Below are 27,165 nucleotides of genomic sequence, written 5' to 3' on the forward strand. Positions count from 1 at the left end.
ACTTTATTTACGTTAGTATTTACATTTTGTGCCAAATATTAAAAACTGCCTCGGTTGAACAGTATGTGTACTTTCAGTTTGAAAACCACAGCCCTAAGTCAGAACACCAGGTATCATTCCACACAGAGCAGCAGGACATTAACGGACATCGAACACTTTCCCTCTGGACAAGCCAGGATACATCTGTCCCTCCTCTTTTTGCTCCTCCACACTATCCTTGGACTGGAGACTTCACTCATCTGGAAGCACAGGCCTGCTTGAGGACATTTCCCTGCTCTAATTCTGCACTGAACACTAACACACTTGGGGGCTCCCTTTTTACTTCAGATAAGCACTGCTGGCTTCAGCTTTTTTTGCTCAGAAACCTGTAAGATCAAAACTTACAAATGAGCTTACGTAGCTGGTGTGTCAAATGGGAAGAAACAAAGCCAGGTGAGTACTGCCTAAATGCCTTTAGAAGATCTTAACCATCAGTTAGAAACCTAAGCAGTGGAGATAGATGGAGGGGAGATGGAAAAAGCCTCCACTGGAAGATGGCCCAAGGCCTCCAGAAAACATGTCAGGTTACTAGTGATGGCAGTGTGACCGACCTCAGGCCCCAGCTGTGCCTCTGCCTCTTCCACCAGACTATGCTAAGAATCGGACTTCCGTATTCCCAGCAACTGATACATGGTTAATTCTTGACCCCTTGCCTAATGTCTTATCTCTTGCTTAAACTCTCCAGTTGAGGTAAAATTGTCTTTTCCTATGGTACCTATTCCTCTGTTGAGGGGAAGGTGTTTTTAAAAATTATTCTTACAGTGGAATATGGAGTACATTAGTGAGTCTTAAGCAAACTTCAACCACTTGCTAGATTTCACTCACGTGATGCCCACAGGTGGTTGGCTGTTAAGTCTATATTATTCAATTGCTACCAATTTAGCCCTAAAAAATTATTAAATTAAGTGTGGGGAAAACTAAAGAATCTGTAAAAATTCAAAGGAACTCTGTACTTACCTTAGGTAAAAGACACTACCAGGCATCTCAAAGAAATGGCATAGGCTTCATCAAAAGACTGGATGGGAAATCAAGATATACCTAAAATCAAGGGATTGGGCTACCCATACTTTTTGATTTCCCAGTCCAAAAAGACCTGAGGCCTTATTTTTTAAGGTTTTAATTTCTACATCCCACGTGGGGTTCAAATTTAAAGCTCTGAGATCAAGAGTTGCATGCTCTACTGACTGAGATAGCCAGGTGCCTGAGATCTGAGGGCTTCTACTTAAGAATCCAAGTGACAGGGATCCCTGGGTGGCGCAGCGGTTTGGCGCCTGCCTTTGGCCCAGGGCGCGATCCTGGAGACCGGGGATCGAGTCCCACTTCGGGCTCCCGGTGCATGGAGCCTGCTTCTCCTCTCTGTCTCTGCCTCTCTCTCTCTCTCTGTGTGACTATCATAAATAAAAATTAAAAAAAAAAAAAAAAAAGAATCCAAGTGACACCAGGTCAGAAGCTTCATTTCTGTGTTAGGGTGAATATGACCTGCCAACCCATTGTACCTCAAGGAAGGCTGAAAGTCAACAGCACTCTCGGCCTGAAATATGTTGCCATTGCCTTCGGGACTATTTCAGAAAAACCATGTAGAGCCACCACTTTGAGCACCAACAGCAGACTCAACCCTACCCTGAGGGTATCAATGAAGACCAGTACACAGGAGGAGGAATGGGGCCAAGCAAATGATTTCCTTGGGCAACATGCGAACGCCAAGATGGCTGGCCAGGGTGACATTAAGACATCAGTGTCCAGTTCTTTTCATTACACAAGCAGAGATATTATGGCTGAAATTTCTTAATCACTTAAGATACAATCAAATTAAGATGCTTTCCACAAACAGATCAACTGTGGCTAACTGGATTATGGGTAGAAAGGACACTGGGAAGGGAATGTGGAAATACTGCTGACACCAATGAGCTGTGACATCTGCTGGGTACAGGAAACTGCTGGGGCCCTGCTAGAAGACCTTGTGCTGGACATTTACCTAAGGGTTGGTCCTCTCAGCTTTTTTATGCCTGGGGTATATTCTATCTGCTACATCTAGACTCCAGCCAAGAGTATGTTGGAACTTTGTTATCTGTACTGTGAAAATAAGCAAATTAAATCTTTTCAAACTATCTTTCATTCCCCAACCTGCTTCCTCCAATTACTCTTCCATCATAAAGCACAATTCATTATTAACAAGGACAAAAACACCATCATGAGTACAGTTCAAGCAGGGAAGTTCAAAAAGTTATGTGACTAAAGCTACTGCTGACGACTAACTGCAACATCTTTTGGGGCATCTAGTTGTATGCCAGAAGAGCCAGAGGTAAGAACTGCATAACCGAACTGTGGAGAATAATTTACATAAATATCTTACTTTCACTGGATGTGTTTTTTAAGGGGTGGGGGGTGTGGAGGGAGGTTCCATGCCCAGAGCAGAGCCCAACACAGGACTGGATTTTACAGCCCTGAGATCATGACCTGAGCAGAAATCGACTTGGGTGTTTAACTGGCTAAGCCACCCAGGAACCCCAAGACCTCAGGATACGTTTTTGTTCCCATTTCTCCCACTGTATGATCCTACCTAGCAAAGAGCCTAAGGTGATCATGGTTTCCAGTTAATACAACCCACTCAACAGCACACTTGTGGTTCCTTGCAAACATAGAGTGCAAACTATACAGGTGGTCACTTAACAATTAGGAGGATTGAACGTAAGGATTAGGATATGAAAAACGGGGGCAACTGAATTGACTTAGTAAGGCAAATACGTGAAGTGGTGATTACAGTTCTTTTGGTACACGTCTATGATCCTAGCCTTAGTCACCCATAAACTTTAAAAGTGAAAAGCCTGGCCATCTAGGTAGGGCTGAAGAGTACTTGAGTGTTCTATGTATTTCAGAATTACAGCATCCATGAGTAAAGAAGGCACACAGGTCATCAGTAAGTGAATTACTAATTTTCCTAAAGCTGGGCCTGGAAGCAATGTGTTCTGGATATGGAATTTTAGGCAATTAAAATCCCTCAGCACCTCACTTTAAAAATGAGTAATGATACAGCAAATCCCTTACAGACAGTTCATATCAGTGATAAGGACTGTGGATGTGCCGGGAAAAATACGAAAAATAAATATGTCAGCACTGAGATCTCTTTTGGGCCCTTTTAGTATCAGCCCTGAAGAACAGCAAAGCTGTCTTCTTCACTCAGCCCTTGGCATCATCCAGAAAGACTGCTCTCCTCCTCGACAGACTTGTTCTCAACAGGAGTACAGCTACCCTATTAGCCTCCATGACAACAATGACTCTGACTGAATAAACTTTATAGTTCTTAAAAGTCAGAATCAAGTCTTTAGATGATAATATTTTCCTAGAGCATAATGTACTCTTGATCACTAGTTTTTAGTATGTGACAGATCTTGCTCCAGATTTTAGGAATGGATTAGAAGTTTCAAGATTCATTATTTAGAGAATACTTTATTAGTTTCTGTAATCAAACCCATGTAGATAAGACCTTACATATTTAATACAGTGCGTTACCCCTGTACAAATGGAAAAAATTATGTTTAACATTTCTAGACCAATATGGCTGTTAATTTCTGTACAATGCCAACCCAACACGGTACAACTGGGATACTTTTTCCAAAGTTGACAGCACAGCTAAAGTTTCCAAAAATTCAAATTATTTATATATATATATGTATATGTATGTATATATATATTTATTTATTTATATAAAAAGACCAATAGCAGTATGTTATGCATCAATAGCAGCAACAGCTTTTCCAGGTTCTGCAGTCATCTGAACAAAATTATAGAGACATCCAGCACACTCCATTAATAAAAAAAGAAAAAAAAAGGGTAAAAAAAAAAAAACCCCAGAAAACAGCAAAGTTCTGTTACTGTTGTGGTACCTGGCACCATTTTTTTATTAGCTTCTCAATCATCATCTGGAAAGAAAACATTCTAGAATAACGTCATTAAAAACAGCTCTCATAAAGCACAGTCACTATTACGTATCATAAAGCAGGTACAAGATATTTTACATTCACAGAGGTATGATACAGTACTGTCCTACATCTATAATACTACAGGATACAATTAAAAAGGCATTATTTGAGACTTGATTCTACTTTTCCAGCAGAGGGCCCAAGGGATGGTATAACACAGCTCTGGTAAAGAAATGCACCTTCTTAGATAGGATTTCCTTCCATTAAGGGCACAGTTCTAGGTATCACTGCTCTTGATGAACATCAGCTAAAAACCGTTAAAACAAACAAACAAAAAAACCCCACTGGATTCATACAAAGATAACCCAGTGGAGGCAAGCCAGACTCAACCTAAATAGTATTTTACCCAATCTGTCATGTTTTAAGACATGACAACTCTGTGGAAGAAAGGAGACACCAAGTAGCACTTCAAAGCTTCGGGCCACAACTCAAACACAGCATCATTTCAAACAGAAGCAGTAGCCAAACCCTACCCGCTTGGACATGTCCAAGGAGGTGGACAGCGTATTTCATCACCTGCTCACTCATCCAGGAAGAGGGGGAGATCAGTGACTGTACTTTGATTGTGTTCAACTCAATCACAATGTTACAAAAATAGCAAGCTGCCATAATAAAAAATAAGGCTCCTCTATCCAGCACCAGTTATCTTCAGTTCTTGACCACCAAGCCCACAAATGCCACAATCACATCCAAAGAACATAAGGGAACAAAAAGACCACACCTGATGTCTTAGCTGGAATCACCATTGTTCAGGCTCAGCTATTCCCCAGCAGGGTTATTTTCCTCCTAATTCTGGTGTTTCATCTAACCATAGGGATTTCAGTTTTAAATGATATGCACTCAAGGAACATGTGCAGATATTTGTATATAAATTCTGCCTGAAGATGCATGGTCATCAACAGAGTGCGCATTATACAGTAGGTGCAAGCTGGCAAAGCCTCATTTTACTGGTGCAGCAGCTGTGTGTCCATGTACACTGCTCCTATGTCCCCTGTGCACCTCCCAGCTCTAGACTGGATAACGTCACAGACCATTTTACCCCTTTGGCTGCTGGCATTATCTGACTTCATTCTCCCTCGTTCCCCTCCCCCCTCCCCCACCCCCTGCAATAAACCACAGCCTTTATGATTTTGTTTCTTCCGTTTTGATGGCCTGAGGTTTGATTGGTCCAGTTCTAACAGGTTTGGTGGCTATGGTAGGTGCAGGAGGTGGCTTTTCTTCTACTTTTTCCTGACAGACACCAGGAGGGTCAGTCAGTGTTTCAGGAGGTTTACTTGAATCACTGTCCACTTTTGGAGCTTTGCTTCCTATCTGTTTGCTCTGTTGTTGTTCAGAGAAGAACCGCTGCGTGGACTGAAGAACCTCTGCTCTCTGCTTTGCCTTAAAAAATGAGAAACAATGACTGAGAACGCTGCAGCGTTAGCTAAGCCTGTCCGTCCATCTCCGTTCACTCTTTACCAACCACAAATCCATTTTCCCCATGTGTTTTGCCCAAACCAAAAGTACCTCAATGATCTTTCAGCTTTTAATGGATAGATTTCTTCCTATCTTGGCAAACATTCCATGTGATTTTTTTTAAACATTTGAAAACAATAGGACCACCTCCCACCACATTTTCAAAGTTTGCCCTCTTATAAAATAATAAGACAGAAATTGCTGTTGGTCTGTATCTTTTCCGGAATAAAACTTATTGATATCAAATTCTATTTAGGGAAGCTGCTCGCAAATTTGAAGACATATATATGTAACACTTAAAACTTCTAGTTATCAATATGTGGTCTACAATAAAACGAAAAGGAAGCACTTATATTGTGGCATTACCAACACCTAGGACCAAATGTCTTGTGGCTGAGTCCTCTTCCCACAGCTCTCTTCTGCAGGGGAAGAGCATCAGAAATTAGTAACTACAACTTCACTTGATCACTAAGTTCTGATAGCTCCTACCACATTCTGAGCTGGTAAAATAATTTCCTACGTTTATTGACTATGTGTCCCAAAGAATATACTTACGTCAATCTGTAAACTATACCACTGTAACGTACACAATTAAACCTTAAGTTTCTGTACCTCTTGCATATAACAAAGAGCCCTTCATGTTCTATAGGAAACCCGTACTATCCAAAGATCTAAAGCAATTTCAAGAAATTTTTACCCTCCCCCACCCCATTCTAAGCTCTAATGTCATTTCCAAAATGGGAATGTATGAAAATCAAGTGCCAAGGAGACAGAACAACAACTGGAAACCATGAACAAATAGTTTCCAAAGATTTCTACACATACAAGTATTTTTAATAGTTATGAACAGAAGGAAATCCTAGGCACACAGCCTTAATAAAAGTAGATCATATTTAACAAGAGTTCCACTGCAGAGTAGTTTTTAAATTTGATTATTCAGGATGAGAAATGAGGAATATCAATGTAGAAAGGAACTAGCCAGTCAACTAAATTTTCTAACAGGATTATCATAAACATGTTTCTAATTCAGAGTAAAGCATACTATGGACATTGCCCTGTTTTAAGGCAGCAAGCTTTTCTTTGTTCTAGTCTGACCTGATATATATCTGTGTGTGTGTGTGTGTGTGTGAATGTGTATACACACACACATACACACATACATATACATAGTGACGAAACAGGCAAAATTACTAAGACCTCTAAAGTCAAGTCTAAATACAGAATAAATGGATTCAGCTGGCTGTACAGGCAGACAGGTAAGGTTTACACTATGGAAACTGTCCCCACACAGACTCCTCAAGGCACTCTTCTGCATCAGCAAACCTCACGTTTACCAGTGCCTTTTATTATGAAGGATCCCAAAGTGCTTTTTTTCAGTTCTTCATCTATAACTGCACAATCTGTTGTGGTATACAGCCAACTCAAGTGGCAGGCAAAAAAAAATAAAACAAAACAAAACAAAAAACCAAAAACAAAAAACCAAAAACAAAACAAAAAAAAAGGTATGGAAACAGTTTGAGAAGAAAACTGTACCTGGATGACTCATGAATAAAGAAATAAAAATCAAGATAGGTAAAATCTCTTACCCACTCCAGAGTTTTCACATAACCATGATTTATATCTTAAGTCTGGGAAGGGGGAGGGAGGGATAAAAAAGAAAATAAAGGGAAAAAATGAAAGAAAATGGGGAAGCTTATAATAATCCACATTACTTTTTTGCTCTTCAAAAAAATGTAGCAGCTGAACTCAGATCTCCCTCAAATGTTTATTTTATAAGCAATTCACTTTGCCAGTTTAAAATGTTAACTTGTTTGCTAACTAGTTTCAAAAAAAACTAAAAAAAAAAAAAAAAATTAAAAATAAAAAAAAGGGGGGGGGAATAAGGGAGGAAAAAAAAAGAAATAAAAAAGAAAGGAATGAATAAACGTAGTTAGCTTAGTTAAATCAGCTAAGACAATGAATGCCTGGATATGTGGTTATGGGTCCAGAGGCATCTTAAGACATGGTTCAGAGACAGATTCTTGCTCTGTTGGCTGTTAACACTGTACTAACCTTCATGTCTTGTTCAGCCTTCAACGCAGCCTGGGCCTGATTACCTCTGACTCCAGATAGTGATCCACAAGGACCCCTGGCTACATGTGGCAAACGAGCATGGCTCATGAGGCCTGTGGTCAGCGGAGGAGGCATCTGACTGGCCAGTGCCATTGGCGGCCTCTGAACAGGCGCTGGGAAGGTGTTAGTATGTGGGGCTCTTACCAATGGAGGGACCAGGTTAGGCTGAGAGAGAATCTGAGTGAAAAAAACAAAACATACAACATTGAACTGTTAAAAAAAAAATTTTTTTTGTGCCAACTAGACCAGGTTGGCTTATCTCAGAGTAAATCTGTGCCCATTCTGCCAAGTGAAAGGAAGTGTAGGGATATGTGCCATTCTATTACAGGGACCAAGAACAAACAGGCCATGCTTGGAGAATCTAATAGAAAAATTAGGCAAAGCATGCTATGGCACTGCAATTTGATCTAGCATTTCAGCTACAAATTCTGAAGGGGAGATAGAAAAGCTATTAATTAGGATAATGTTTTTAAAAAAGATAGAATTGCAGAAAAGGCACACACTTATACCAAACATAATCTGAAGATAAATAAAAATAACACCAATTCAACAAATTGTTTTTTTCAGGAACCAATTCTAGTTTGTGATAGTTACTAGTTAGTCTTTCCATTCGATCAGCAAAGGGGAAGAGAAGCCAATGTTTTTACACATATATTAGAACATCTTTTGGAAATTTTACCTTAACTACACAGTTATCTAAAAAAACAAAAACAAAAACAAAAAACCAAAAAACAAAACAAAACACGACACAACAAAAAAAACTTTAGACCTAGAAAACTTTAAGCACTGGGACCCTTCTCAGAAAAGTCCACTTCTTCAAAAAATATAAAAGAAACGGGACTGAAGTGACCAGAGCTGTGTGGGGAATCTTTTGACTGTTTCTCTTGTCTGCTTTAGAAATAGACGGTTACTACCTATATCTCGCTAAAAACTGCTGAGAATATATATGAATGTTATAAATGTACTGTTAAATAAGAAACTGTTTCTCATTAAAAACTATGTCTCTAAACTAGTTATAATATGGCAAGATTATGAAATCAGAGAATTAGCCAGAATAGCAATTCATTTGCAAGTAAATAATACTCATTTCTCACTCGTATCTGCCCACCTGGGGTGCAAACTGTGTAGGAAATGGTTGTGTCATTCTCACAGTGGCAGGGGCTGACTGGAACTGCTTCTGATAGACAATGCTGTTCATTTTGCTGGACTGGCTGTTCGGACTTGTGGAAGTAGCCCTTGGAAAAAAGCCATCACTGGTCAGTACAGTAGTGCCAAATAAATAATGCTGTTAGATTTTGAGAGACATTGCTCTTGGTAGATTCTTCATATGTGGTAGCTGATAAAAATTTACCAAAGTGAGTTACCAAACATTATGGTAGTGGGGAGACAGTGGAGGGGCAGAGGTGAGAAAGAATACTAGCTAGATTTACCCTGTATTTAAAAAAAAAAAATCTTAATATAGTGTGATATACATTCTTAATTAAATAGCTTAACATTTTACATAAAGCTCTAAGAACGTCTTGTGCTTACCACAGGCCTGGTGACATAGTAAGTATCTAACAAACAAACTGTGCTTAGTTGTTTGGAAATTCAAATGCCCATTTTACCGGAAGGGACTAGATGTTGGTGTGGTGCTTCTACCGCTGATTGGCGGTGTGCCTGGTTTTATGTCAATGCCACTTCCGAAGGCCTTCAGTTCCATTTCAGACATCTGAGAAAACACACAGGGTGGATTTAGCATTTCTGGAATTCCATAAGCTAAAATGCTATGCTTAGTATTCGAAATATGAATATTTATTCCAGCAACGGGCAAAGAGCCTTAGTACAAAAATCCTGTAATTAAGTTTCAAATACCATGGAATTATTAAAGCCAATTTGTGGGTGAAAAGAGATTGTGTAAACCCAATTCTGCCACAAAATTTGTGATTTTTTTGTTATTAGGTAAAAACCAGAGGAAGTGAAACACATTAAAAAGTAAATTTAAAGTAAACAAAACAAAACACAAAAAACATTGGGGCTTGGGGTGCCTGGCTGGCTCAGTTGGTGAACTGTGCAACTCTTGATCTCAGGGTTGTGAGTTCAACCCCCATGATGGATGTAGAGATTAATCTTTTAAAAACTTTAAAAAAATCTTAAAAAAAAAAAACAAAAAAAACCCTACCACCCTGGAGGATGGTAAAAACTGGTGCATTTACAGATACACAGATACATATATCTAAGCATATGGCCTTAAATTCTCAGAGAAATTGGTAAATTTTTCACTTACTTTTCCTGTGGTTGCGATCATGCTATGCTGTGTTCCAGCAGGGATCAATCCTCTGAAAGGCTGGCTTACTTGTGCAGGACGACTCAGGCTCTGGGCCTGGGCCTGTGGGGTGGTATGCTGTAATGGGGGCTGAAGAGTCTGTGGCAGAGCAATTAAAGGCTGCCCCGTAGATCCAAAATTAGGCAATGAAAGCTGGGATGCTGGTAAAGGTACTGTAACCTAAAAAATAAGTGAACAGAAACTGCAGCAATTCACTTATACCTGTTGTCTGTATATCCCTGTAACACTAATAGTTCTTCAAAAAACTTTTGAATAACATTTTAAACAGCATACATCAATCTATTAATAAATTTCACATATAATCTTTTACTTAGTAACTACCTCCATGCTTTCATTAAAGGTGTAATAACAAAACAGATTAGTAGTGCAGACACTATGTAACCAAAATCATTATGACTATCTTTGAAAAACTCCATGGTTATGTGTCTAACAGACCCGTAATACAACAATAGTTATGGGATACAATTAAGGAAAGTAGTGATGTTACAACTTCCCAAACAGACATTTCTATACTGTTTTCATGTCTGATCAAAATGAGCTCTGACAAGGAGAAAAATTAACCTTTCCATTTTTATACAAACAGTATTTGATTTGAATGGCAATAAGGTAATAAATACATGTATAAATTTTCACCCCTAAAATAGTCACCAGAATTCGTTATAAGACATTGACTAATGGTTTGTCTCTCTCCTTCAGTCCTCCATGAATTTTTAAAAATAGATTAATGACATGCTAAGAGATAGTGCATGTCTGTCATTTACACAATTCACACTCTGCCACACCGTTCAAAGTATTTTATTAACCAGTGTGGTGGTCCTTAGCCTTCCTTCCCTTCTAGCACAGATGGGTAAAGTTGCCTCTCTTGCTTATATGCAACTATATATCCTAGACAATGTTTCTCGAACTTTTATATTCATGGAATCCTTTGTTAAAATGATTACATGGAAACCAGTTTGAAACAAAGAGCCAAAAAGCAGAAGTGACTGAAGTGGGGTTGAGCAGGTTCCACCACTAGTGGACCCCATAGAATTCCTAGGACACCTCAGGGGAAAGTATGAAAACCACTGCATATTCTCCCCATCTTGGTTCCATTTAAGCTACCAAGCAACAACTAAAGCAATAATAATAATAATAATAATAATAATAATAATAATGAAGAAAATTGAGGAAATTTACCATGCCATAGTTTACCTGCTGGAGAGCACTTGGTGACTGGGCAGTGTTATAAAAATTTGTCTGACCAGGCTGTTGTACTTGTCCAGAATAAAGATTTGAAGCCTGGGTAAGATTTGCTCTAGCCTAGAAAAGAATTTTGTGAGAAAATAGCATTAAGATTGAAAAACTACCAATTCAGACATCCAGGGTGTGGCTTCAAAGCACTCTAAGAATTTTAGTATTAGATAGAAAGACCCTGGTTTTTCTCACCATGTCTTTTAACATTTTTTCTTTAAAAACTGTTTCCTTACATAATGTGCTACACAGGAATACAGTGATAGTGCATGATTCTAGCCCCTTTGTTACTTCTTACCTGGAGAAGATGTGTATCAATTAGTTGGGAACCTCCGAGTCCTGATGCCTGACCCAGCTGATGTTCATACAATATAGGAATAGGCTGTGTATTTGAAGTTTGTTGAAAGGCAAGACCGGATTGTGCCTTTGCAAGTTCCTGGTGTTGGACAGCTGGAAAGTTGTGGATGGCAGTACCAGAAAGTACCACAGATGGCTGGGACAGGCTGCTTTGCATAAAGGCTGGCTGAGATCTATAGGGGTATTGAAGAGAAAAGACGTGTGTTAGTAGTCAGTTCTATTTTGGAATCTGGAAATCTTGGGAATGAGTATCCCAAATGACCAAGTATTCTACTAAACACAATTAAGAAGAGAGATAGAGTATACGGTGTCTAAGGCATTTGTTTCATGAGCTAGAGCCCCATACATAACAAAGTTCTAGGAAAAGGGTTGCTTTTCCGGAGAAACTAACAGGGTTTTCTCCTCTTTTTTATGTGTTCACTAGCAAGCTCAGAAACAAATCTGTTTCTCTTTGGTATTGACATCTTATTCAAATTTATAACACTAAAAGCTGATTTTATTATTTGTATTTCATTACTCCCTCCATATACACACACACACACATATATGTGTGTGTGTATATATATATATATATATATATATATATATATATATATATATATAAAGATTTTATTTATTTGAGAGAGAGCAAGCTGGAATGAGTAGGGGGAGGGTCTGAGGGAAAGGGAAAGGATCTCAAGCAAACTCTGCGCTCAGAGCCTGACACGAGGCTTAATCTTATGACCCTGAGATCATGACCTGAGCCGAAACCAAGCAATGGACTCTGATTGAGCCACCCAGGTGCCCCATATATTTCCTGTAAAAGATCTCAAGACTTCTATGAAATGAAGCAGAGTAGTAATTCACCATCAGGATCACTCATAAAATTTCTACTTTTATTGAGGTATAATTGACATATAATATTGTATTAGTCTCAGGTTTACAATATAATCAATTAATATTTATATGTTATGAAATAATCACAGTTTAGTTAACATCTGTCTCAATAGTTACAAATAAATCTTTCTTTTTTTTTTTTTCAAAAAAATCTTTCTTTCTTGTGATGAGAACTTTTAAGATATACTTTCTCAGCAAATTTCTTTTTTTATTTATTTATTTTTATTTTTTTTATAGAGGAAGAGAGTGAAGGGAGATGAGGGGCAAAGGATGAGAGAATCCCAAGGAGGCTCCATGCCCAGATTTGAGGCTGACACCAGGCTTGATCTCACAACCCTGAGATCATGACCTGAGCTGAGATCAAGAGTCTGATGCTTAACTTACTGAACCATCTAGGTGCCCCTCAGCAACTTTCAAATTCACAACACAGTATTATGGTGAAGGGCATAAACTGCTAGTTATTTATAAAGTAAGTCATGGGGATGTAATGTACAGCATGGTAACTACAGTTAATAATACTGTATTACATATTTGAATGGTTTTTAAAAAAATACAGTGCTGGAATCTAACTCGAGACTACCCTTTTACCTCTGGAATGGGGGCCTTCAACAAGCTATACTTTTAAAAATGCTAAAATAAAAGAGTTACTAATCAAAGTAGTGGATTAAAGATAGTATCATCCATAAGTAACATTATGCTTTGTTAAAATTGACATATGTGGCAGAAACAAAAGCCATTGAGCAGGAGTGCTGGCCTAGGGTCACAAGCAATCTTTATACTGTGTATGTGTCAAATATAAAATGGGAAAACATAAGCATACTGTTATAAACTACCCAGTCCTAAGATTCCTGGGTGATGCAGTTGATTAAGTGACTCCTTGGATCCAGCTCAGGTTGTAGTCTCAGGGTCCTGAGATAGAACCCTGTATCGGCTGGGCAGCATGGGTGGCTCAGTAGTTTAGTGTCGCCTTTGGCCCAGGCGTGATCCTGGAGATCTGGGATTGAGTCCCACATCAGGCTCCCTGCTTCTCTCTCTGCCTGTGTCTCTGCCTCTCTCTCTCTCAGTGTCTCTCTTGAATAAATAAATAAAATCTTAAAAACAAAACAAAACAAAAAAAACCCTGTGTTGGGTTCTGTGCTCAATGTGGAGTCTGCTTTAGACTCTTTCTCCTCTGTCCCTTCCCTCTACCCCGTGTGCTCTCTCAGTAAAATAATCTTTAAAAAAAAAAAAAACCAAATAAATAAATAAATAATAATAATAATAAAACAAAGACATAAACCCACAACTACTCTGTCCTGGGAGAAGTTAGTTCAAGGATTCTGTATTAATAAACACTATGCTGATGAGGTTGAGAGCAAGACTAGCAGAATGATGTGACAGGGATACAAACAACTGCTTTCAGAGTCTAAACTGGCACTTTCCAATACAGCTGTCATTAGTTACAATTATACATACAGCTTACATTATCTTTCTATAGAACAGGCCTGTCTTAAGAAGTACATCTTTCAAGGCAATCATTAAAATGGAGATGGATTACAGGGGCACTTGTGTGGCTCAGTCAAGTTAAGCGTCTGCCTTTAGCTCAGGTTGTGATCTCAGAATCCTTGGATAGAGTCCCACATTGGGCTCCCTGCTCAGTGGGGAGTCTGCTCCTCCCTCTTCTTCTGCCCCTTCCCTGGTTTGTGCTCTCTCCTCCCTCCCTCACTTTCTCTCTCAAATAAATTAATTAAGTCTTAAAAAAAAATAAATTGGCTGAAATGACCAGAAATTAAGTTTCAGGACATAATCAACATGCTTATCATTTAAAGGAATTTTGTAACAGGATCATCCTAGCTTCTGGGGGGAAAAGAAAGAACAGTAGGGATATGTCAAGAAGGCTCAGTAATTACAAAAGCATGTACCTATATGGTTGAAGTGAAGAGGTGAATAACTCCTGAGCCTGGGAAACAGCAGGTCCAGCACCCAAACTCAGTGGGGCCTGATGCTGTCCTTGTAGTGGTGCATAAATAGGGATCGGGATTTGTTGAACTGAAGCTGGCTGCAATGCAAAAAAATATGTGAACACCATATACACAAATCACAGCATTCGGGAAAATAAAAGTTTGAGATATGAAAAGAATAAAGACTAATAAAGGATATGTTTATATCAACTCCCTTTTAAAATAAAACCAAATGTAAGCATCTAAAATTTCCTTTCAATACATTATTTATTCTACATTGTTAGTCATTAAGTTTTGACAAATTTGGGAGTTTGAAAATTTTGCCAATACATATCAAGGTAATCATGGATCGTCCCATGTTGCCAATAGATGATTTTAACTTCAAAGAGCCTTTATTTGTAGCCCAAGATAACTGTTACACCTTTAGCATGACAAGAAACAAATACAGGATGAGAGAAGTCCATGGTATTTACCTGTGAAAGACCTGGTTGGAAGCCCTGCTGCTGAGCCAAGGATGGTGGAGCCAAGCGTGCATGTTGGGTATTGAATAAATGACTTGTGTCCATATAGAAAGCAGGGATTTGAGCTATAGACCACCAAGAAAAAACAAGCAGTTTTAAGTATCTAAGCTTCAAAATTTTCCGAATAGTAACTAAAAACCAAGTTTTGTAGCAGATTTCAAATTAAAAGAGCCCTCTGAAAATTAACACAGGCCAAGGAAAAACTAGAAAGACACAAAATTTCTAGCAGTTATAAGCAAATTAAAACAATATACCTCTAGTACAGTTGACCCTTGCAAACATTGGTTTGAATTGCAAATTTTTTTCAAATAATTCACTGAGGTATTGTAAATGTATTTTCTCCTTATGATTTTCATGGTAACATTTTCTCTTCTCCAGCTTTATTATAAGAATGTATTGTATAATACACGTAACATACAAAATATGTGTTAATGAACTGTTTATGTTATTAATAAAACTTCTGGTCAACAATACGCTATTTGTAGTTAAATCTGGGGAAGTGAAAAGTTAAATGTGGATTTTTGACTGTGCAGTGTGCCGGCATTCCTAACCCTTGCATTGTTCAATGGTTAGTTGTATTTGTTGTGAAGGTATGGAAAAACAGACGCTCAGATACTGCTAATGGAATACAAACAAGTGAAATCTGACACGAGCTTCTAAAAGTGAAAATGAACCTACTGGTTTACCAGCAAATCTACTCTAATTTTCTATCTACTTACTAGAATTTAACAAAATATTTCAGAGGAATTGGCATTTAATAACAAAGTATTTGGTATAGATTCTTAACGGATCTCTATATATTACATAAACTATATTGTGATTTGCTGATTTCATATGATAGTATTATGTTTTGGAGAACTTCCCGTATTCTTTTTAACTTATCACTACTATAAACAATAACTGCAATGAATGAACACTCTATGTCTCTGAATAAAAAGGAAGTTTATCTATATGATAAGATTCCTATGAAAACGGTTACTACAGTTAAGTATGTACACATAGAGATATTTTTCTAAAAGAATTATGTCAATTTATATACTCACCAGCAATACGCCTTAAAAAACTGCTAATAATAACTGCGACCCTTAGAGAAACTGGGCATTATCGATCTTTCTACTAGGTATTATCAATCTTTCTAATATTTCTCACACAGAAAGGCAAGAAATTGCCTCACTGTTCTTTTATTTTGAATTTAAATCATTAGTGAGTTTGAATATTTTTCAAGTATTTACTATTTAAGATTAACACTGTGATATTTAGCAGGATAACTTATCCCAATACCTCCAACATATAATTTTTTTCTTCTTTGCTCATCTTAGGTTCATTCTTCCCTATGAATTTTACTATCGCTTTATCAAGTTTTAGATAACAAAGTATTATAACCTGACTGGAATAGCATTAAGTGTATAAGAGTTACTTTGCAAATTAAATTCTAGGAGGAAACAAATCTGCAGAGCAGATCAAAAAATACTTAACTTGAAAAAGAGAAAAAAAATATTTTAAAAAGTCTTCATTTTCTAAATTCCTTATACCCAATCCTAAAAATCTTACCTGCTGCAGATTGAGACACATAGACTTGTGGACTCTGTTGTTGCTGGGCAATAAGGGAAGGCATACAGCTCAACTGTGAAAAATGACTTGCAGAAGGCAGGCTGCTTGTCTGTAATTGCTGGGGTTTCACTTTACAAATATTAGGAGGGTCTGATGTGGTTGTAGATTTTGTACTCAAAGAAGAGGTAGTATATGTACCAGCTCCTATATGCGGGAGAGGGAGAAAGGCAGATATTTTAAAGTGCCACTGTTCTACACTGTAAAACAACTCAAATGCCAGCTGGACACTGGAAAATTAATGTTTATGCCCTGCATGTACTTACCCCATACTTAAGTAACAATCACCAATTGTAAACAAGACTATAAAACCTGGAGAAATATATTAAATAGAAAAATGCAAAGAGAAGGAAATTAAAAAATAAAACTCACAAAATAAGGTGGCTAAGAGCCTACAGGGTTGTTATAGTTTAGCCTCAAGCTAATAGTTTTTTAATCGTCACAAAGACAAGGATGGTCAAGCGCTTCATTCATTTATAGCTAGGCATAAAAGTAACAACATAGAAGGACAAAATGCTGCACCTTAGGAATATTTAAGAATGCAGGGGTGCCTGGTTGGCTCAGCCGGAACAGCACTGACTCCCGATCTTGGAGTCATAAGTACAAGCCCCACACTGGGTGTAGAGATTGATAAATAAAATAAACTTAAAAAAACATGTAAATAGACCTGAGGAGATCACAACTGCTCCTAAAAAGTCATGTAAATTAAAGGTTAGATTTTATTCTTCTTTCCAGAAACATACCTTAAGGGTAATCTTAAGAGCTTCATTATTTAGGAATAAATATTTAAACATCTACTAAGTCAGGTATAGACATAAGAACACAGAAAAACAAAGCACTGAACCTTAATAATAATTAATGTAAAGGGGCCTCCTCCTAAATAGCCATATAAGCTTAAAGCTACAGTTAGTTCTTTCTCTCCTTGTATATATACCAGCAAAAAAAAGGTGTATAATAATGCCTTAAAAGGAAAATAAAAACAAGTTTTTTTTAATTTAATTTATTTAATCATGAGAGACACACAAAGAAAGTCCAAGACACAGGCAGAGGGAGAAGTAGGCTCCCCGCGGAGAGACTGATGTAAGATTCAATTCCAAAACCCCGGGATCACAACCCGAGCCAAAGGTAGATGCTCAACCACTGAGCCACCAAGGCATCCCTAAAGAAAACCTATTAATAAATAAGTAGAATTATACAACTTAAGATCTAGAAGGGTCACATAGTTCTGTTGATCTGTGGGTGTTAATGACGGTAATAATACAGTGAATGGCAATAGTCCTATCAGATTAAAACGTGAGATGCAGTCATTATTTTCAGACTTCAAATGATGTTTTATCTAAGAGAGAACTAAGGTCAAAGCACCTTTGTTCTTCCACTTGAGTCTCCACCAGTAGGATAACTGGGCAAGAAGTATAAAAATTTATCCTAGTCAAGCAGAGTGGGGAAATCAGACCTGGAAGAAAGGAAGGACACTTGACCCATGAACAACACAGATTTAAACTGTGTGTGGGTCTACTTACATGCAGATTTCTTTTCAATACAGTACAGTACTGTAAATGTATCTTCTCTCATGATTTTAATACCATTCTTTATCTACATTATTGTAAGAATACAGGCTATAATAAATATACAAAATATGTGTTAATTGGCTATGTATGTTATCAGTTAAGGCTTCCAGTCAATAGTGGCTGTTGTGGGGTGGGGGGGGGGGGAGGAGTCAAAAGTTATAACCAGGGGAAAAAGTTATATTCCATTTTTGACTGCATATGTGTATTGGCAGCTGTCAGTTCCCTTAACCCCCTGCATTGTTTAAGGTTCAACTGTGACTGAACCTTCCCAGTCCCTTTATTTCCCAATCTCCCCACATTACTCTACTCCTGCTTGCTTTATAGCCCCAACCCCTACGCACCCAATGACTGGGGCCCAAGCTAGTAAACATTATGAAGATGTCTTGCAAATTCGTGGTAGGGAATGCATGAAAAGAGGGAAGAGAAGTGGAACACGCTCTTTGATTTGAATATGTGTGTCTTAATATATACTTTTCATCCCATATAACATCAAAATAACCATAATACATCCCAAAGACCAATTCTTTTGGTACACAATGCCAGAATAGTGAAAAACAATAATGCAATCACTAAATGAAAACCAGTCAGAAGGTAAAATCTGTCCTGGATAGATCTCGTTATCTGTTGGGAAAGTAGCTTCTGCTGCTTTCGAAATATTAGAGAATATTGGGAAAATTTGAAAGGAAATTTGTTTTCAACAGAAGAAACATTGTTATACATATGGTAAAAGGGTGTACTTTCCTAGAGTCAACCATTTTAGAAATGTAATTATTTAAAAACCGTAAAGCCCCCAAATGAGATATAGTTTAATGAAAAGATTATACGTTAGTGAAATATTTAAGGAAGAAAAGCACTTTCTAACCTGGGATGTTGATGGATTCCCTTTAAAAACAAACAAAAACCCAATAAATATCTACTCAAATAAGAAACTGGAAATTCTCTATCCCTAACCCTTCACTAGAAAATATATGTCATCCCAATAGATTTAGGCCAATAGCTCCCTCAAATTAGATACAGACCACAAAAATTTACAACCTGTGTGATTCTGTTTTGAGTTGGACTAATTATAATTAGCTGTATAAGAGTTAAACAATAAAAATCAAAAGGTGAATTCTACAGAAAAATTTAGATGGATAAACATCTTTTCACCAACTACTTATTAATATCTATAATGGGGAGAGGAGCATGACACAAAGGGCAGGGCATAGGGGTGGGCAGAAGGTCCAGCAAGCAAAATTTTAATAAGCCATCAAAAACTATTTGTTTAAAATTAGGAGAGGGTTAAGAGAGGGGAAGGCATAAGAATAGCAAGAGCTTACTACAAAATAGCTGATAATTAGATCTTGTGAAGTCTTATACATTTTATAAATAGTAAGTTTGGGGGGGATAGTAAACAGGAAAAGATCATAAGAAATTTTAAATAAGATATTTAAAGGAAAGGTACCAAAACCTTCTACCTGATAGTGATGTTGTGGGAGTGACTGAAGCAACAGGAATCTGAGGCATTGATGCGCTTGAGAATGAGTTGTAGTTAGCAGTGCTTGGTCCGCTGGCACTACTGCTGACTCCACTTGCAATTGGAGGTGCTGTGGAAGTTACTGGCGATCCCTTCTCCCTTACATTTGGAGAATTCTCCCATGCCTTACGTGCAGACTCCATCTGCAATAAAATGGACATTGTCTTAAAGCAAAACAAAACAAACAACAAAACAACAAAAACCCCCAAAACACACCAAACAACCTGTAACACAATATATACATACACAAACATACATACATGTGTATATATATCTCAATTCCAAATATAAGCTTTCAAAACACTGAAAAAAGACAAGATTAGGATTCCTAAGGCTTTCCAACCTTTCACTTTGCCGTTTATCTTTCTTTGTTCCCTTATTCTAATTGGGAGGCAGTGAACTATGTCTCTAAAGAGAGCTTGTTGACAGCTCTGGCAAAGAAGTTAGCAAAATATAAAGTCAGTGCTCCTGTACCCTTGTGGTGAGTAAGGAAACAGGAAGGTCATGCCTCTTTAGGACTAACCAAAGGCCCTGACTCCAGGGGGGAAGGGCACTAAAAGGCCCTCCATAAATACTCTATTCCTTCCATTCTCTCTCTATAAGGTAGCAGTTCTCGAGCAAATATCAGGTACCTTTTGTTTGGCTGTTTTATGTTCAGTGTTTTAAACGGCAAAGTAACCAGATAGGTTTTAGGCTTGGGTGCAGAAGAAATATGTCTTGTTCTACATCCAGATTTCATCAAGCATTTCAGATACTGACTATTGCCATTTGTACTTGTGGCTAAGAGGTTTTAGCTATAGTGTCCTTGTTTTTTAAAATGCAGAAACAGACTGAGGTGCCTGAGTGCCTCAGTCAGTTAAGCACCCAACTCTTTGTCTTGACTCAGGTCATGATCTCAGGGTTGTTGGACAGAGCCCTATACTGAGCTCTGCGCTCAGCTCACTCTGCTGGAGATTCTCCCCCTCCTTGTGCCCCCTCTGCCCCCAGCTTGTGCGCCCCTCCCCTTCTCTTTCCAAGACAATAAAATCTTTTTTAAAAATATAGAAACAGATCTATCTAGACCAGTGCTATTCAAAAGACATATAAATGCAAGTCATATTATAATTTTAAATTTTCTAATAGCCACATTTTAAAAAATAAAGAGGTAATACTAACTTGATAGCATTTTTAACCCAAATTTTATCTACAATATAACTTAAACCTGTAATCAACACAAAAGTTGACGTTTTAACTTTAAATATTAACATTTCAGATCTGGTGTCTATTTTATTTTTACACGCTTACAGCGCATACTTCAACTTAGATTAGCCACATTTAAGCACTTACTAACTACACGTGGCTAGTGGATCCTAAACTGGCAGGCACAGATGTAGATCCTCAACAGGAAGTGAACAGATACATAGACTTTCAAGTTTTTAGATCTACTAGTTAAAAACAGGAAAACAAACCCAAGGTAAACTATAAAATTCAGCTGCAAAAAAAATCCAGTAACAATCTTTAATGCCATAGTTAGGAAGCTGTCAGTCCTTGAAGCACCAACTGTAAAATTTTTCACCTTATTTTAATTTTAAGAATGAGAAATAATTACATATCTTCCCTGCTTTCTTGTTAAAACACATAGTACATATAATCTAACTTTTTCTTAGAGGAGTAATACCATCACTGTAATACCAAAACACTGGGACGTTTTTATGATTGCTTGAGTCTTCTCATAATCACCTTGCTACTTTCAAATGTGTTTTATTTTAAAATAAGAGTCTTGCGGGGGGGGGGGGGTTGTAAAAAAAAATTTATGAAGTTAGAGAAAATGCAATTTGCTTGTACTGTCTGAGATTCTATGGTTTAGAGCAGTTTTATAGAGCACACAATGCCTTTTATACTAATTCTATTGTGTTGGGAACATGTCAATTATAGCTAATCAAACTTGTATAATATACAGGCCACACACATTTGGCTTCATTTCATTTCTTTAGCAACAAGGAAATTTCAATTCTCTATTTTTGGAAAATCAAGGACAAGTACTACTATTTAATTATACCTAATCTTCCCCTTGACAAACACGCTGTCAATAAAATCCACCCAATAAAACTTTTCTATACTTTATATATTATCCAAATAGAGAGATGTCAAAGAAATATAAAAAGTGAAGAAATTAGAGAAATTTTTATGCTAATGAAATTTAATTTAAATTCACCTTAATTCTAAATGTATATAGTTCTTCTTGGAATGTTAAAAACATTAGGCAAGGCTGAATGGGTTCTCTGAAGAATTAACAGCTGGCCTAAAGAATAATTTATGATATTCTATTTGCTTATGTGAAACTGGACTAGCCTTGACTAGCATATAGTCAAAACCACACATAAGACACAGTAGGAGACACGGACTGAGACAGTCACTCCCAAGGGAAAACCAGAAAGATCGAACAGGAACTGGGAGGAGACTAAGGAGTGGGCAACGACTGGGCCTGACACAAAGTACAAGCGGTTGTCTCATAAAATTTTACTTTCAAACTTCTAGAAGTGAACGTGAACGTTCATTCAAAGATTCACTATCAACCAATGCAGCATTAGGAAGTCCTGCTAATAGAGGTTAAATACTTGCCCAGATTATAAAACTGAACAAACATCACCAATGGGATAAATCTATGCACTTAAAAAAAGAAATTCACTAAATTTCATGCCATTTTTGCTAACCACTGACTAATCTGGAGGTGAACAACAGATTTAAAATTCTCTCAAATAACCCAACTTAAAAAAAGCATAACACAGCTCAATATTATAAACACAACAGGAGGGGGGAAAAAAGCCTACATGCATCTCTTGATATAAAAAACACATGTTGTCTATAATCTCTTTTGCCCTCTTATTACAAAATTGTCCAAAAAAATCAGATCAAAATCACCTCCATTAAATCAAGAGGTATCTTCATAAAATATTCCTTTAAAAAAAAAAGATTTTATTTATTTATTCATGAGAGACAGAGAGAGAGAAGAGGCAGAGACACAGGAAGAGCGAGAAGCAGGCTCCATGCAGGGAGCCTGATGTGGGACTCGATCCTGGGTCTCCAGGATCAGGCCCTGCCTGTGCTGAAGGCTGCGCTAAACTGCTGAGCCACTCAGGCTGCCCTTCATAAAATATTCTAATTATTACAAAGCATTCATTTAATTCACACAACTTACAAGAAAGACAGAAAATTAGCAGTCTTATCATTATGGGACCATAGGATAAGAAAAAACATGCAAGACACCGTGCCAGTTGGTTTGTTTTGTATACAACTAATATATCCAAAACTTAAGGTCTCTAAGGACTCAGTATAAACATGAAATATTAGTGCTTTCCTATATTTTTAAGATAAAATTCACAAGTGTAACAGGCCTCCCTTTAAAATGGTATTAGAAGTTAATAAAATGTTAATATATAATTTGACATAACTCTATTTCCTCAGCTTAGTATTGTTGCTTACCATACAAAACGAGTAAAAATACCAAGAGTATTTTTAACTTATGCCCCCTTGCATGCAATCATCAAGGACTTTTAGAGAAGGATGTTGTACATACCTTGAAGGTGAGGCTGAAAGTAGTGGGAGGAGCTGAAGTTAGGCTGGAGCTCTGTTGTATAGTCTCCCTCTTAGGGAGGGGGAGGGTGTTGGGCAGGGGCACCTGAAAAGGTAGGCAACACATATCATAATCTAACTAAGTCTGCTACAAAAGCCCCACTACAGACAACACTAATTGTACTGGTCTAGGGGTATTTTTCATCAGAGCCAAAAGGAATATTTGATTACTTAGAATTACATTGTGTCTGCACTAATTGATAATTCTGGATATCTTAGAGAAATACTACCTGCTTTTTTATGCATATAATTACAGAAAAAGAATCTGTCCCAAATATAAGGTATATACTTGAAGGCACTGCCTCATATATTTTAATGTGTATAACAGTCACCTGGGATGTTATTAAAGTGCAGATTCTGGTCAGTTGGTATGGGGGATAAGGCCTGAAATTCTGCATTTCAAATGAGTTCCCAAGTGATGCTGATACTGCTGGTCCATGGACCATACACGGTGTAGCAAAGCTCTAAGGAATACAATTTCCACCTTTAAGATTCTATCAGAAGCATTTGACACAGTACTGCAAATATTAGAAGTTAATCTCTTTCCTGCGATATAGCCAACATTCTTGTAACTAGACTAAAGAACAGAAGTAAAATCGGGAGGGAAGTATGGAATATCGCACCACCCTGTTACACTAAACAACTGCTTCCTGGTAGTTATAACATGATTATGGCGAATATTTTTAAAAACATGAAGATATTAAGATACTCAGATTTCGTTTTTCCCTCTAAGTCTCTGGATCTTGAAATTTTATTATGTACTATTGTATGACTGATTCTAATGGTTCACTTAGTTATTCTTAGATAAAATGAGATGCTTGGAGGTTATATGGTAATCACTTTGTGGTACTAGGGAGTATCTAACACAGATTGATAATATATGGACTACTTAACAGAGATTATATATGAATATTCAAAAACACCACCAGCATTTAAATCTTCAAGATACTCAAGATTCAAAATGATTGTAATAATAGGTAACACTAAGCAATAAAGAGCCAAATGAAGATCCTTAAAGAGTAGATTAAACTTTGATGAGGGATATAAGCCGTAATCAAGAACAGGTTTTTCAAAAGACAAAAAATCTATGCATAAAATGGAACCCTCAACCACACTAAGGATAAAAAAGAAACCTTTCAAAAGGTCGTAAAATTTTTCCCATGTATGACATTTATTTTTAACACTAGTTAGTTCAGAATCAACACCACACTTGGCACAAATACACACCACTGTGAAATCATTTCAAACTGATGACCATTTATAATGTTCCCTGACCCAAACTGGATGTTTCTGTTTTCAAACATGCTCTGGAGACACAGCTAAAAATTAAATGCAGACTATTTGCTTAGATACAAGAATGGTGTCTCCCCTTCAGTTATCCTGCATGCATAAGTTATATTACATTTTAATTAGATCACACAGAAACCATTAAAACACTCATATGGATATTTTCAATCACATTTAAGTACTGAGAATAATGATTTTTCCTTATTTGTATTTCATAAATCACATTTAGAGAGTAATTTGGCATAGAGCATCGTATACTTTCTTGAAAAAGTGACACCTAAGAAATACTATATTTTTTAAATGAGAATACACAGGTAAAATTAAACTTTATTGATGCATTACTGATTCAGCATTTGATAACTGACATAGTGGCATGGACTCCCTGATCATTGACAGGGAGTCCTTTTACCCTTCCTAATTTCCCATTACTTCTTACAGGAAGCTAAATAATTTTAGGATTTCCTCCAAAAGGTCAGGGGGAAAGGATTTGGCACATTGAGTGAAATTCTACTACATCTGAAAGCTAGAGAAATTCTATGAATTGGCTCCTACAAAGCTCTCCCACCACAAAGAGAAACTGTACACTTGCTTTTGTCTCTTCCTCCATCCTACAGCCTGACAACAAAGTTGGATTTAACTACCCTAAAAGCATCTCACATCTCTACAATTCTATACTCGATGCTAGAAGGAAGCATAGACAGCATAAGAAAAATGCTGTAAGACATAAAATTCTCCTTCTCAAAATGATATAGAAAGCTATATTTAAAAAAGGGAGCAGCTGAGCAAATTTCTACCACATCTCCAAAACAAGGGCCATCCATGTAACTTCTAAAGTGGTCTTCTACAGAGGGTTACCTAACTTGTCTGGGCTTACAATTTTTTGTCAGTCAATGAACAAGGCAAAATGATGGACTGTACTGCCTTAACATAATCTTTAATTATAACATGGACATTCCGGAAAACTACAGCCAAATTTACATGACTTACTATCACTTTTTAACACAGCATTTAAGAGTCTGAAGTGCTTACATATACATTTCAGCTCAATCTTCACAACAGGCATGTTGCTAAGGTACAGAAAGATTTTTTTTTAAGTTCAGAAAGAAACTTGGTAACACTCTTTGTTGAGTGACTTTTTTATTGCATTGTAAAAAGTTTTCATTTAAGAACACCAATACCAACAAAATAAATTACTGAACCTGAAGAATGTGGGAGGGAGGAATAAAAATTCTTAACGAAACCAAGTTAATAGGATTAGTACTTATGAAACTGAGCCTAAGTGTTGCCTATTTTTGCTAAGTATTAGTGCTCCAAAATGCAAATTTACTACAACCCTTTCCCAGAGAAGAATTAAATACTGGTCACACAGTACATATCAGAGAATAGCCAGGTTCCTAAGCATACTTTCCACATCTGAGGTTGATTACTTACATTATTAACCAAAGTATCCTCCATCTTTGCATTATTAGTAGCCACAGTGTTAGGCAGAGAAGAAGAAGGTGTAGTATAGTCTGTTACAGACTCCTGTGGAGTAGTAATAGAAAAAAATACACTGTAAACTAAATTAATGACTCACTTTCTAATGGCAGCCTAACAGTTGTAAAGTTGTTTTGGAGGAAAGCAGGAGAGGAGAGCATCTCTTAAGACTCAAATCTTAGAGACAATATTGTGATAAAACAAACATGGACTCACTACTGAAGCGGTACATTTCAACTACAGCCGAGGTCCTGTACATTTTTTTCAAATCCGTTGCTCTCTTATGTCAACTATACTTCCAATTAAAAGTTTTTTTTTTCTTTAAAAAAACTTAAATATACTTCACAGTACTAGGAGGTTGCCAACAGTACTATTTCTGGGATTACTAAAAGAACTGTGTCGCTCTCATAATCTGTAGCTTATTTCCAACCACTGATTTTTCATGCTCTTCAAAAAACAACATAGATAAATGAATGTCAAGATCTTTGTTGTTGCAATTAGGTTTTAGGATAAACTTGTTTATCATCATGAATCTCTTCTTTAAATATGGTAGAGGTAGATCTTAAGGTTTTTATTTACATATACTGATTGTATAGCAATTAAAAAGACAAAAATATTCAAATAACATGAATGTTTCCACTTACCTTTCTTAATATGTACCAGAGTGAACACAAAATGGCAGATATAAAATTTGCTATTCCCATAAATGTTAGTACATATAAATCACTCAGTGTATCTTTGTATCTTGTCTTAATGAGTATTTTTAAAGATATGCACCTTTCAATGTGGTTCCTAAATGCAAGTTACTTCCTCTGGTGCTCAATCAATAAAACAGTGATCTATTCCAATCGTGAAAGAAAACTGGCTATTTTGGAGTTACTAAAAATTTAATTTGACTTAGTTTCTGTCTTGAAAATCTTACTAGTGGGCAAGATAAGGCTCCACTATAATTCTTAATAAAATAAAAATATAGTGCAATCCTTTCAAAGCCTGTAAACCCAGTGAAAAACATTCTATGTACATTTTTCACTTTGAACCATTTAACTGTCCAGAATTAAAAGTAAATTTCCACATAAAGAAATCATTTACTTAGGAATTTCTTCAGATCACAAATGCAGATGATGGAATAAAATATTCTCTGCAGATAAAATAACCCATATAGTTTACAGAATTGTATGCCTCAAGCCAAAATAAAAGAAAAAGAACAACAGAAAAAACGAGTACTGGTGCTGTTTTCCCCACATGGTTTGCACCAATGAGCT

The 27,165-nt window shown here is 37.0% G+C and overlaps 1 protein-coding gene across 1 annotated transcript in view; it reads right to left on the bottom strand.

Annotated features, from left to right (window-relative positions):
* Nucleotides 1-3,466: 3,466 nt before the first annotated feature.
* Nucleotides 3,467-27,165, bottom strand: part of PRRC2C (proline rich coiled-coil 2C) — a 100,178-nt gene continuing 76,479 nt past the window's right edge. The window contains 13 exon segments of the mRNA XM_055323735.1: nt 3,467-5,399; nt 7,527-7,763; nt 8,695-8,821; nt 9,194-9,297; nt 9,853-10,071; nt 11,104-11,211; nt 11,441-11,672; nt 14,277-14,413; nt 14,789-14,901; nt 16,388-16,591; nt 19,470-19,671; nt 23,085-23,186; nt 25,859-25,951. Of these exon segments, the coding sequence (XP_055179710.1) occupies nt 5,142-5,399; nt 7,527-7,763; nt 8,695-8,821; nt 9,194-9,297; nt 9,853-10,071; nt 11,104-11,211; nt 11,441-11,672; nt 14,277-14,413; nt 14,789-14,901; nt 16,388-16,591; nt 19,470-19,671; nt 23,085-23,186; nt 25,859-25,951 (2,136 nt within the window). The 3' untranslated portion in view covers nt 3,467-5,141.

This window comes from Nyctereutes procyonoides, unplaced genomic scaffold (genome assembly GCF_905146905.1).
Source record: "Nyctereutes procyonoides isolate TBG_1078 unplaced genomic scaffold, NYPRO_anot_genome, whole genome shotgun sequence".
NCBI classification, from domain to species: Eukaryota; Metazoa; Chordata; class Mammalia; order Carnivora; family Canidae; genus Nyctereutes; species Nyctereutes procyonoides.